The sequence below is a fragment of the Rhincodon typus genome, unplaced genomic scaffold, assembly GCF_021869965.1.
Source record: "Rhincodon typus isolate 14 unplaced genomic scaffold, sRhiTyp1.1 hic_rhity00002698, whole genome shotgun sequence".
NCBI classification, from domain to species: domain Eukaryota; kingdom Metazoa; phylum Chordata; class Chondrichthyes; order Orectolobiformes; family Rhincodontidae; genus Rhincodon; species Rhincodon typus.
Window position 1 is genome coordinate 12,122 of NW_025968336.1, and position 12,879 is coordinate 25,000.

At 40.3% G+C, this 12,879-nt stretch overlaps 1 protein-coding gene across 1 annotated transcript in view; it reads right to left on the reverse strand.

The window, feature by feature from the left end:
• LOC109936925 (tectonic-2) overlaps positions 1-11,067 on the reverse strand; it is a 20,295-nt gene extending 9,228 nt beyond the window's left edge. The window contains exons 1-5 of the mRNA XM_048593347.1: positions 11,035-11,067; positions 7,801-7,997; positions 7,074-7,194; positions 4,735-4,882; positions 870-1,007 (exon numbers count right to left, since the gene is read on the reverse strand). Coding sequence (XP_048449304.1) covers positions 870-1,007; positions 4,735-4,882; positions 7,074-7,194; positions 7,801-7,997; positions 11,035-11,067 — 637 coding nt within the window. The remainder of the gene's footprint in view (positions 1-869; positions 1,008-4,734; positions 4,883-7,073; positions 7,195-7,800; positions 7,998-11,034) is intronic.
• Between the last annotated feature and the right edge of the window lie 1,812 nt (positions 11,068-12,879).

Sequence of the window (12,879 nt, forward strand, 5' to 3'; positions counted from 1 at the left end):
TACTTACGGGCGAGAACAAAGTACTTACGGGCGAGAACAAAGTACTTGCACTTGTGAAGTGGCAATGATCAATACGATCAATCTCAAAAGTCCAGAGCCTTTGCTAAAACTGTACTCTGCACTGGTCAGATTCCATTACGCCCTATTCAACCACTCCTCTAGAAGGAGGCTATCAGATCTTAACAGTGCAGAAAGCAATAACGTTAATCTCTAGTGCAAGGAGGAGCTAGTTGATAAGCTGGATATCTTCATTTTCAAAAAAGATACATTTCATTGGGTCTATGGAATTACATTTGAGGAATAAAAAGCAAATTAAAATATACTCACAGATACACTGAGGCAAAGCAGCAGAGAGATGGGGTGTGAAAACCAAGGCTGGGACTTTGGATCTAGACTTGGAGGAAATTCTTCCCACAGAGTTTGGCCAGATGTAAAAGATTGTTGAGCAGATAGACCAGACTCTATTAATTACTAGATGATATTATGTGATGACAAGAAGGTTCTGGGAAATGAGTTGGGATCAAATGGAGAGAAGACATTCTTCAACCAAATCCATCTTGAGGTACTGAGATCCATTCAATCAGTCTAGTTTATTCACACCTGCTTACGGTTATCATTCACATCAGTACTGGGTGGGCAGGTCTCAAAAGGGCTCTCACTTGCACAGTGATGGGACCTAGTTCTCTAAAATGACCAAAATAGCTATCACCACGTAATGAATCCCAAAGTGAAACCTTAGATGAAATTGCAAGTCCCTTAAATAAAAACATTTCAGCCCCATATTTGATCATCATGGCTATCCAAAGATTAATTTTAACGTTTAAGAATAGCAAAAATAAATTAACAAACCTCAGGCCAGAAGCTCATACCTACAGAAGCTGTGATAATCTGATGCTCAGGAAACCAGGACTGGTTAGCAAGACTTGGCTCTATACTTGCAGAGGTCGTGGCAATGAAATTTCTGAGGTTTGTAGTTTTCTGGTAGGTTATGACGGCTGGGATCAACACTACATGGAGAAAACAGTCCAATTACCCCTGCAGTCTCATTCTTTACACCTTTCATTTCCATTCATCTCCATTTAAAATATACACAATGACTTTCTTTAGCTTGTACACCTTGTTAATTGAGTGAAAATCAGGTTGCAGTCTGTTCAATAACTACTGTATAAAAGTAAAGGTGGTATTCACACTTTAACCAATTTTATAAAGTTACATGGTCAACAAAGTGAGTGGTGCATTCAACACACCAGGCACAGATAGTGCAGGTCATACTGCAAATGAAATGACCTTCTGTTTCATCCTAAAATATACCTTAATTCTCTAAGTTAATATCCATTACCACTTCAAATACCAGGCATTCCTGAGGTTTTCATTTAGCAAATAACTGCAAGCTTCCAACTGATGCACTTTTTCCATACGTTCAGGGGATATGGAAGCCAGCATTTATTGTCTGTCCCTAATTGCCCTGAAGTAGATGGTGGTGAGCTGTATTCTTAAACTGTCGCAGTCTATGTGGATTGGGGACACCTGCAGTATTATTAGGGAGGGAGTTATAGGATTTTAACCCAATGACAATGAAGGAACAGCAATGTATTTCCAACTTAGCATGGTAAATGATTTCCAGTCGAATTTACAGGTGGTTGCAATTGTTGGGGTCAGTCATCCCAGAGTGACTACATCTCCGCAGGAGTTCATCAGGAAAGTATCCTAGTCCCAACCGTCTTCAGCTTCTTCATCAAAGACTTTTCCCCCATCATAAGATCAGAAGTGGGGATGTGAACTGATATTACACAGTGTTCCAGCATCAATCAAGAGACCACATATACAGAGGCAGTCCATGGTCAAATATACAAGTTTGGGCAGATAAGTGGCAAAATTCTGATTTTTTCTTCACAGGTGCTAGCAGACCTGCTGAGCTTTTCCAGCAACTTCTGTTTTTGTTCCTGATTTACAGCACCCACAGTTCTTTCAGTTTTTACAACCACAGTGATCATCTCCAACAACAGAGTCTGTCACCCCACCGCATGTAATGGCATTACAATTGCCTAATGCACCAACATCTGGGTGTAACCATTGACCAGAAAATTACACCACAGAGACAGACAACCGAACCAAATCAGCCTTTCCACCTTTGTATTCATAACACTGTAAAATTAAAACCTTCAAAGACCCCCAGAATGGATTCCAATGGTTCCAACCCAGATTTTTGAATGACCAATCTCAAATTCTGCAAATAATCAATTCCAGACACCAGTTTTATCTTAAACAAAAAATTCAACAATGTATTCTCAATATATGAACTTTAGCAGAGCAACAGTACTCTAACTGGTCTATGCTTTAAACCCAAAAACTGTTATCACTCCAAATACCAGGCATTCCTGAGGTTTTCAGGCCCATTCACGCAAAAGACAAATAGACAGACAAGCAAACGCAGTTGAGGGATAAATAAAAGAAACCAAAACAGACCAATTACTTATGTGATTTTCACAGTGAGTTGTCTCATAAGCATTGGTGATGGACTCTTGGTTGATTTTCTGAAGATGTCGATCAGAGTCACCTTTATAATTCACTCCAATTGGTTTTCTATTCTCTCAGCTTCCAAAAGCTGCGAATGCGAAGTTAGGCAGAGAGCTTTCAAATATTCATGCTGTAGCATCAGCAGCACTATTCCTTTTCACTGAAAACCCAATTCAACTGTGACCATTCCTTCCAGATTGACTATCGCCTCCTTGAGGTTCCAGTTACCATTCAGCATCTGCTATTTGCTTGGGCTAAGGACCATTTCCAATCTTGCTGGAACCAATTCCTAGGTACTGACCTCATTAACAGCCAACTTCTGCTATCTGTTTAAACATAATGCTCTTCTCCAGAAATGAAGCCTCTGCAGAACCTTTTGACCAGGAACGAACCTGCGACTAACTTCCAGACCCGGCCTCACAAATAAACAAAAGCTTTCCTTTTCACACAACCTGTTACTCATGTCCAAAAGACATCTTTAGCTCACTGTTCCCAGCTCCAAACCAAAATTGATAGAATAAAATAAAAATAATGAAAAAAAACCAGCAAGGTTCCAACAACATAAATACTGTAGCCACAATAGCAGGTCAGAGGCTTGGGATCCTGCAGTGAGTAATTCACAGGGGGCACTCAAAGACTGTCCACCATCAAGCACTTTCAGTCTTCTTTCAAGTGGTGTTCAACATGGAGGAGTATAATTCATCAGCTGAAGTGGAAACAGTATGCGGTAATCAAAAGAAGGTTTATTTGTCCATGCTTGATTGATGCTATTAGACATTCTAGGGTCCAGAGTCAATGCTGAGGACACCCAAGGTTAAGTGTCACTTGATTGCATGTCATAGTGCGTCTGCTGGGTCCATCAATGGGACAGGATGTACCCAGGTATAGTGATGTTGGTCTCTGGGACTTTGCCTGTAAGGTGCGATTCCGTGAGTATGTCTAGTCTATGAGAAAGCTCTCGCAGTGCTTAGCTTGCTGTCTCGTTTCTGGTGCCTAGATTAATTCCAAGTGATGCATCCAGTTTAATTCTTTTGAGACTTCTTAGCTGTTTTATACATATATGAGTGGCCTACTATGCTATTTAAGGGAGTAGTTAAGAGTCAACCACATTGCTGTGGGTCTGAAGTCGCATGTCGGCCAGACCCGGTAAGGTTGGCAGATTTCCTTCCCTAAAGGACATTAGTGACCTAGATGGGTTTTTACAGCAATCAACAATGATTTCAATCATTTCATCATCATTAAAATTCTAATTCAAGACATTTTGAATTCAAATTCAACCATCTGTCCTAATGGGATTCAAACACCCACAGCTTTACCTGTACTCTGGATTACCAGACCAGCAACAGTTGTCCACTTACACAATGAATAACAATGTCAATACACAGAAGTTGTACCACAGAAATGTTTTGCCCATATTTTAAGTGGTCCCAGAAGAACAGCAGTGTGGTGGGTCATATTACTGCATCACAAAATGGCAGTGCGCTGCTGCAACTCACAATCCCCTCCACGCAGAAGTTCCAAATCCAGATATCACTCTTAAAAGAAATGCTGGGTATGAGTTGGGACAGATCGCGGGAATAGCAGGGGAAGAACTCCCAAGGCTGTTCCTGCACTTCCCCAGTACCAGATTAAATGTCTAAGGTCAGAGGCTCAATTACATGTTCAGGGACACTAGGCCCACGGAAGGGTATCCCAGCCCAGGCAGGCAAGAAAATACTACCAGTAAGGTTTTACGACACAACTTAGTACACGCTAGACACTCCTCAACCAATTGCTCTCTGTTCTAAGCTCCAACATTATGGCAAAACTGTCCTTCACTAATTAACTATGGTTTCAAGAGCAGAAGCAAAGGAGAACAGTATTTTCTTAAATCTAAGGAAGTTTATTGATGACTGTTTGGATTTCTCTAGTTTGAACAACTGGAAATCAAGAATTGCAAAGCATAAGAGTCAGCCATTTAGCCCATCACGTCTGTGCCAATTCTTTGCAAGAATTCACCTAGTGGTCTCATCTGTTTGCTTAATCCCCGACAACCCTACAATTTTCATCCGCTCCCCATCCCTTTTGCATTTATCAAATCACCTTTTGAAAGTTTATTGGATCTGCCAGTGGAAATTAATTCTACTAACTCTACAAAACTCCCCAATTTAAATTAGTTAAAGTAAAAGAAATAGCTGTATGCAAATAGTACCATTTCTGTACAAATATGGTACTTACATCCTTGGCCATTTTGGATATGGATATCATCACTAATTCCATGGTTATCCGCACAAGCTGCAGCAGTTAGAGAAGTCACACAACGCCAGTCAAAATCTTCCAGGTAAGCCACAGGTGCATTTGCCAAGCATTGACCATTCAAAGATCTCTTAAAGCATAAACACATAGACAAAGAGTAAAAGTGGTGGTGTTACTTTCTTCCTCAGTTATACAAATTAAAATCTCATAAACATTCAAGATTTCCACAATTTCTGAGAACATAAGATATAGGAGAAGAACTACAATATTCATCTCAAGCTTGCCATGCTATTCAATATGATCATGGCTGATATGTCCCAGCCCTAAACTCTTCTTTCATGCAAGCTCCTAATAGCCCTCACCTCCCCAATATTTCAAGAATCTACCTTCTACAACTAGAGTTGGTTCAACTGTGGAAGATCTCAGATCTTGCAATAGAACAGTTGTGACATGCACACTGCTTTTTCTGTCACTTAAGGTACATGAGGAAATGAGTGAAGTTTACTTTTAAATTTTCAGAATGTGTAAACACTGAATGTATATTTAAAAATGCACACAGTTTAAATGGTGCTTTAAAAAGCAACATAGTCAAAAAACAAAATATAATAAAGAAAATAAATATCAAATTAAAATGTATTGCCATACCTGGAAACATTCTGAATTGTGAGAAAGTGATGTCACTGGCCTATTAACAAGTCGCAAATAGAAACACTTTATATAGAAAATTAATTTTTCTTGCCTTGCTCGACCTAGCATGGTAAATATTTGTTTAAGAATTTTTGAATATAATTCATACCCTATAAAGAGTCTTGCTCTAATTCATGTCCAATTCTGTTGCTCATCAAACAAACAATTTCCATGATATCAGTGACTTATGACCAACTCATTTCCGTGATGTTTGGTTCTGCTGACCATGAAATCATTGTCAATTGTTGGGAAAAATCCATCTGGTTCACTAATGTCCTTTAGGGAAGGAAATCTGCCATCCTAACCTGGTCTGGCCTACATGTGACTCCAGATCCACAGCAATATAGTCGACTCTTAATTGCCATCTGAGTAATTAGGAATGGGCAATGAATGCTGGTCCACCTAGTGATGTCCACATCCCAAGAATGAATAAAAAACTGGTACCAACCATCAGTGTCCATGTTCACAGACTGATAATATATGCTCTACCAAATGATAACTGGCATGTGCAAAGCTGCATACCAAGAAGTAGCTCTTTGCAACATGAGATGGGAGAGGCAGTAAACTGGCAAAATAGAGAGGAATTGGTTGGGGATCACATTGACATGAAGAAAACACACTAACTATTACCTCCTCAGGGGAGGACAAATCTGATAAAACCTTTAGTTCTCTCAAGACTGTGACGTGAAAGGCATTTGGGGATTTACACATACATATTAATTAATTAAAACCTTCTAACTGATTAAAGATTTAACAGCATCTTAGGTTTGTTTAGTACATCCTCAGCAGTGGTGTGACCCTTTGATCTTTTACATAAATTCTGCGTCTGATACCACCTCTCTCACTAACACCTGAAAAAGGACCGAGACTCCGAAAGCTTATGTTTTCAAATCAACCTGTTGGACCATAACCTGATGTCGTGTGATTTCTGACCTTGTCCACCCCAGTCCAACACCGGCACCTCCACATCATGGTTTATTTGAAATCAATCAAATTGCACACCAGCCCAATTGCTTTCAAAAAACACCTTTATCAATCACATCAAATCAAACACTACAGGAACTTAGCCAGATTCTTCCAATAACATTAATTTAGAATCATATAATTCCTACAGTGTTGAAGCAGGCCGTTTGGCCCATCGAGTCCACACAGACCGCCAAAGAGCATCCCCCCACCCAGACCAAGAGCCAAGCCCCTACCCTGTCCTTGAAACCCTACCTTTCCCATGTCTAACCCACCTAAAGTAAACATTCCTGGACACGATGGGCAATGTAGCATGGCCAATCCACCTAACCCGCACATCTTTGGATGGGAGAAGAAACTGGAGTCCCCAAAAGAAAACCCACTATTATACATCCTTGCCTAAATAAAAATGACCTTGCTTCACAAAGTACTTCACTGACATGAAAGATAGTGATAAGGAACCATACAAATGCAACTTTTCACCTCATATCTAAAAAAAATTAGGCTTATAAATTAAACTCAGCTTGCACATTTGTCTAATTAGACAACTGATAAATTAGACCATTGATCCATTGAGGTTATGAAACTCATTTTTAATTTTAAGGTTTGTAATAGTCCTTTGTCTTTCTTGAACTTATTATATTATAGTGAAGATGCACTATCATTCCTACCTGTGGAATAATAAGGTATTCATCTTCATTTTTAACAATATGATCACCTTGATGATAGCCAACGGGTATATTTAGCACTGCAGACGTGGCTGTCCCGAAGGAAAAGTCATGAGAATCGCTGCTGTTGGGAAAAAAAAGTTCAAGAGGAAGATGAAATTCCACCTTATTATTAATTTATTGCATTACTTTTCAGGTACAGAGGCAAGTGCACATATACTCAGGGTACAAGTTTCAAAGAGGCCCCAACAGCAACCCTATGGAATTGAATGTGGACTTAGAAGGGACTGGCTGAGGGAAGTTGCAATGATGCACTTAAGGGCTAGGTAAGTACTCTTGGAGAAAGGAATATAATATTAATTGGAGGGAACAAACTAACTATGGTGAGGGCTATGTGGAGCATGGATATCAGGACAAACCCATTGACTGAACTGTCATAAGTTCCAAATAATAGCTCACCCCATAACCCTGCAACATCTCACAGTTGCATTGTGCATGTACAGGAAGTACCAAGTCTATATGCTGATGTACCATTCTAACATATTTAAGCAAAAGTTCAAATTCCAACTTATGTTCAAAGATAGAATGTAACACTGTTATACAGTACCATTAAAAGAAGGCAGAAATTAATCTATTCATTGAAGATGAACAGAGATAAAGCACAATAGATTATGCAGGTTAATTTATTTGAAAAAGTATAGTTACTTTATCACCAATTACATAAACTTACACAGTATCACCATCATAGAACAGCCCCAAGTATGGCGAGTTATCAAAAGAAGATTCCAGACAGAGGAAAGGGAACCAGTCAGGAGCATTTGCATTCTGAACAGAGCATAACTGGTCAAAAGCTTGGGATACATTCCCTCCAAATACTCCAGTAAAACAGTAAGAATGGAACAGCTGAATCATACTGGGCGTGCATTCCTAGGGGGGGAAAAAAGGGGACATATACGTAATGGTATTCATTCATGTTTCCAAATGAGATTAAATAGATTATAGTAAAAGTTTGCAGTTATATGTGCAATATCACAATGACAACAAACTTCTATTTATACAATATTATTGCAAAAAAGTAATACAAACCATTAAAGAAGAAAAAATATACTTTGGTTACAAAATTGATGTCTAACTGAACCAAAAGACCTGATCAATCAGGTGATAAGTCAGTTTTACTATTCATATTCCCAACAGCAGGATTTCTCATCTTCCTCTTGAACTTTTTTCTTCCCCCCAACAGCAGCGTTTCTGACGACTTTTCCTTCAGGATAGCCACATCTGCAGTGCTAACATAAGCTTACAGAACATTACAGAAGGTACTGCAAAAAAAAACATTTTGCCAAGGATTTTTTGTCGTGTGTCCATCAGGGCAATTCACATGAATACCAATGAAAACTAACATTTATATGACATGAGAGCAGAATTTTGCTTGGTTGCCAAGTAAACACCGATGGGTAGAGGTGTTGCCATGGAGAATGCTAATGATAATTGCAGTGAACTGCCAGGCTTTGGTTTTAATTTTGAACCAGGCATTAATACAATGTGAGGCAAGGTATAAGAACAAAGAACAAAGAAAATTACAGCGCAGGAACAGGCCCTTCAGCCTTCCAAGCCTGCACCGACATGCTGCCCGTCACAACTAAAAGCCCCTACCCTTCCGGGGACCGTATCCCTCTATCCCCATCCAATTCACATATTTGTCAAGATGCCCTTTAAAAGTCACTATAGTATCTGCTGCCACTACCTCCCCCGACAGCGAGTTCCAGGTACCCACCACCTTCTGTGTAAAAAACTTGCTTCGTACATCACCTTTAAACCTTGCCCCTCACACCTTAAACCCATGGCCCCTGGTAACTGACTCTTCCACCCTGAGAAAAAGCTTCTGCCTGTCCATGCCCTTGATAATGCATCAGGTCCCCCCTCAACCTCTGTCGTTCCAGTGAGAACAACCCCAGTTTCTCCAACCTCTCCTCATAGCTAATTCCCTCCATACCAGGCAACATCTTGGTAAATCTTTTCTGCACCCTCTCCAAAGCCACCACATCCTTCTGGTAGTGCGGCAACCAAAATTGAACACAATATTCCAAATGAGGCCTAACTAAGGTTCTATAAAGCTGCAACATTACCTGCCAATTTTTAAACTCAATGTCCCTGCTGATGAAAACAAGCATGCCATATGCCTTGTTGACTACCTTTTCCACCTGCATTACCACTTTCAGTGACCTGTGTACCTGTACACCCAGATCCCTCTGCCTATCAGTACTCTTAAGGGTATATTTTCCATTTGGATTAGATCTTCCAAAATGCATTACCCCACATTTTTCCAGATTAAACTTCATCTGCCATCTCACTGCCCAAGCCATCAACCGATCTATATCCTGCTGTATCCTTTGACGGTCCTCAGTGCTATCCACAAATCCACCAACTTTTGTGTCATCGGCAAACGTACTAATCAGACCAGTTACATTCTCCTCCAAATAATTCATATACATTACAAACAGCAAAAGGTCCCAACACTGATCCCTGAGGAACGCCACTAGTCACAGCCCTCCATTCAGAAACGTACCCTTCCACTACTACCCTCTGTCTTCTATGACCAAGCCAGTTTTTTATCCATCTTGCAAGCTCACCTCTGACGCCAATTTATCTATATAGAAATATTATTTCTTTTAGAGTTTGGTTTAAGCAGGTGGCACATGGGTATTGGTCAGTGTGTCTGAAGGAGTTTAATGATTAACTTAAGTATTTTGAGATTCATGGTGATTTATTTTAAAAGCAGTCTGCAAGCGACAGGATAATGGGAATTTAAGCAGGAGAATTTTAATGAGCAAAGAAAGTAAACAGTTGTGCATTAAAGTTTCAGTTTAGAAGGTCACAGATTGATATTTGTTCCCTCACTTTTGATGAAGGGAAATACCCACAGCTTTAAAAAAAAGCTTTTGCTTCAGTTTGGGCAGTTTTATTTGCAGAAGTCTTGGCTGAAGCTGAATGTGGAAGACCGTCACTCCTAAAGCAGTGAGAGATTTTAGAACCGTTAAGAAATAGCTTCAGTGTAAGAAGTTTAAAACTAAGGCTGCAGACTAGAAGTGTTTAATTAAAACCTTGAAGGGATTATCTAAAGCTGAGCAAGTCTAACCTTAGAATTTGAAGATTCAAGAGGGTATCAGATTCTCAAGGCTTGGAATTGTAGCACAGTTAAACTAAGCCCTATAGAAATGTTGGAGAAGGGAATTCTCTCCAGTATGTGTATGGTAAACAAGTGCTGTTTGGGATTATTGGAATTGTATTTGAATGTGTGTTTTGAAATTATTAGATAGGTTTATATAACTGGTTTTGTTTAGAACATAGAACAGTAGAGCACAGTACAGGCCTTTCGGCCCATGATATTGTGCCGACCTATTATCCTACTAAGATCAAACTGCCCTGCATACCCTACATTATACTATCATATTCCTTTTTTCGCATACCAAACTTCTACTTTATTGCTGAAACTGAATTTGCAGTATTGTGTGCTTTACGTTTCAGTGAAAGATAATTTCATTGCAACTCAGAAAAACTCTTTACGTTCTGTCAAGGTACATTTCAGTCTGGGATCAGACTTGTCCAGTCATAACATCAGCTGGGATTAAAAAAACATACATATCTGGCATCACACCTACACATGCAAAAATCTGTGTATTTCAAACAGCTTATCCCAGCAACTATTTGCAACAAGCTATGTACTGACTATATACAGCCAGACCAAATATGCAAAGTTCACAATAATACTCAATATTAGACAGGATTCCACAATCAGACAATGCTTGCTAGATAATCCTGAAGGTGCAAAGAATTTCATTGACAAATGATTTAGAATTGTCAGTTTGGCTTGTGATATGGTGCAATGCATGTACTGGAAGCCATATATATCAATACAGGAGGCCCTAACCATAGCAGCCAGAAAGAACCTGCATGCACACTGTACCTGCTTCAACTCAACAAAGTAGTTGACAGCCATTCTCTGGTTCATTTCTCACGACAATACCTTGACCTGAGTCAACTAGCTCAGTTTAAAATTTTGAAAAAGCCCGGGAATTAATTGTCAATGATTAACTGATGCATTTTCCACTGCAAAGCTTCTGCTAAATCAGAAGCAAGATTCCCTTTGCCAACCAGCATTCTCTTCTCACGCAGTATAAATGCTGGTCTATCCTCCTAAATTGGAATTGCTGTGAATTGCCAAGATGAGTAGACGACAAGAAGCTTTGATAAAATGGTACCTTTTTTCAGCAATAGTCAAGTTCTGTAATACTCAACTGCTATTAATATTAAGACCATCACCCTATATTCAACTACAAAGAACAAAGAGAACAAAGAAAATTACAGCACAGGAACAGGCCCTTCGGCCCTCCAAGCCTGCGCCGATCCAGATCCTCTATCTAAATCCGTCATCTATTTTCCAAGGATCTGTATCCCTCTGCTCCCTGCCCATTCATGTATCTGTCCAGATACATCTTAAATGACGCTATTGTGCCCGCCTCTACCACCTATGTTGGCAAAGCCTTCCAGGCACCCACCACCCTCTGCGTAAAGAACTTTCCACACGTATCTCCCTTAAACTTTTCCCCTCTCACCTTGAAATCGTGACCCCTAGTAATTGAGTCCCCCACTCTGGGAAAAAGCTTCTTGATATCCACCCTGTCTATACCTCTCATGATTTTGTAGACTTCAATCAGGTCCCCCCTCAACCTCCATCTTTCTAATGTAAATAATCCTAATCTACTCAACTTCTCTTCATAGCCAGCGCCCTCCATACCAGGCAACATCCTGGTGAACCTCCTCTGCACCCTCTCCACGGCATCCATATCCCTTCGTTAATGTGGCGACCAGAACTGAACGCAGTATTCCAAATGTGGTCGAACTAAAGTCCTACTCAACTGCAACATGACCTGCCAACTCTTGTACTCAATACCCCGTCCGATGAATGAAAGCATGCCATATGCCTTCTTGACCACTCTATCGACCTGCGTTGCCACATTCAGGGTACAATGGACCTGAACACCCAGATCTCTCTGTGCATCAATTTTCCCCAGGGCTTTTCCATTTACCATATAGTTCACTCATGAATTGGATCTTCCAAAATGCATCACCTCGCATTTTCCTGGATTGAACTCCATCTGCCATTTCTCCGCCCAACTCTCCAATCTATCTATATTCTGCTGCATTCGTCCCCTTCACTATCTGCTACTCCACCAATCTTAGTGTCATCTGCAAACTTGCTAATCACACCGTCTATACCTTCCTCCAGATCATTTATGTATATCACAAACAACAGTGGTCCCAACACAGATCCCTGTGGAACACCACTGGTCACAGTTCTCCATTTTGAGAAACTCCCTTCCACTACAACTCTCTGTCTCCTGTTGCCCAGCCAGTTCTCTATCCATCTAGCCAGTACACCCTGGACCCCATGCGACTTCAATTTCTCCATCAGCCTATTATGGGGAACCTTATCAAATGCCTTACTGAAGTCCATGTATATGACATCTACAGCCCTTCCCTCATCTATCAACTTTGTCACTTCCTCAAAGAATTCTATCAAGTTGGTAAGAAATGACCTTCCCTGCACAAAACCATGCTGCCTATGACTAATAAGCCCATTTTCTTCCAAATATAAATAAATCCTATCCCTGAGTATCTTCTCCAGCAGCTTCTCCACCACTGACGTCAGGCTCACTGGTCTATAATTACCTGGATTATTCTTGCTACCCTTCTTAAACAAGGAGACAACGTTAGCAATTCTCCAGTCCTCCGGGACCTCACCCGTGCT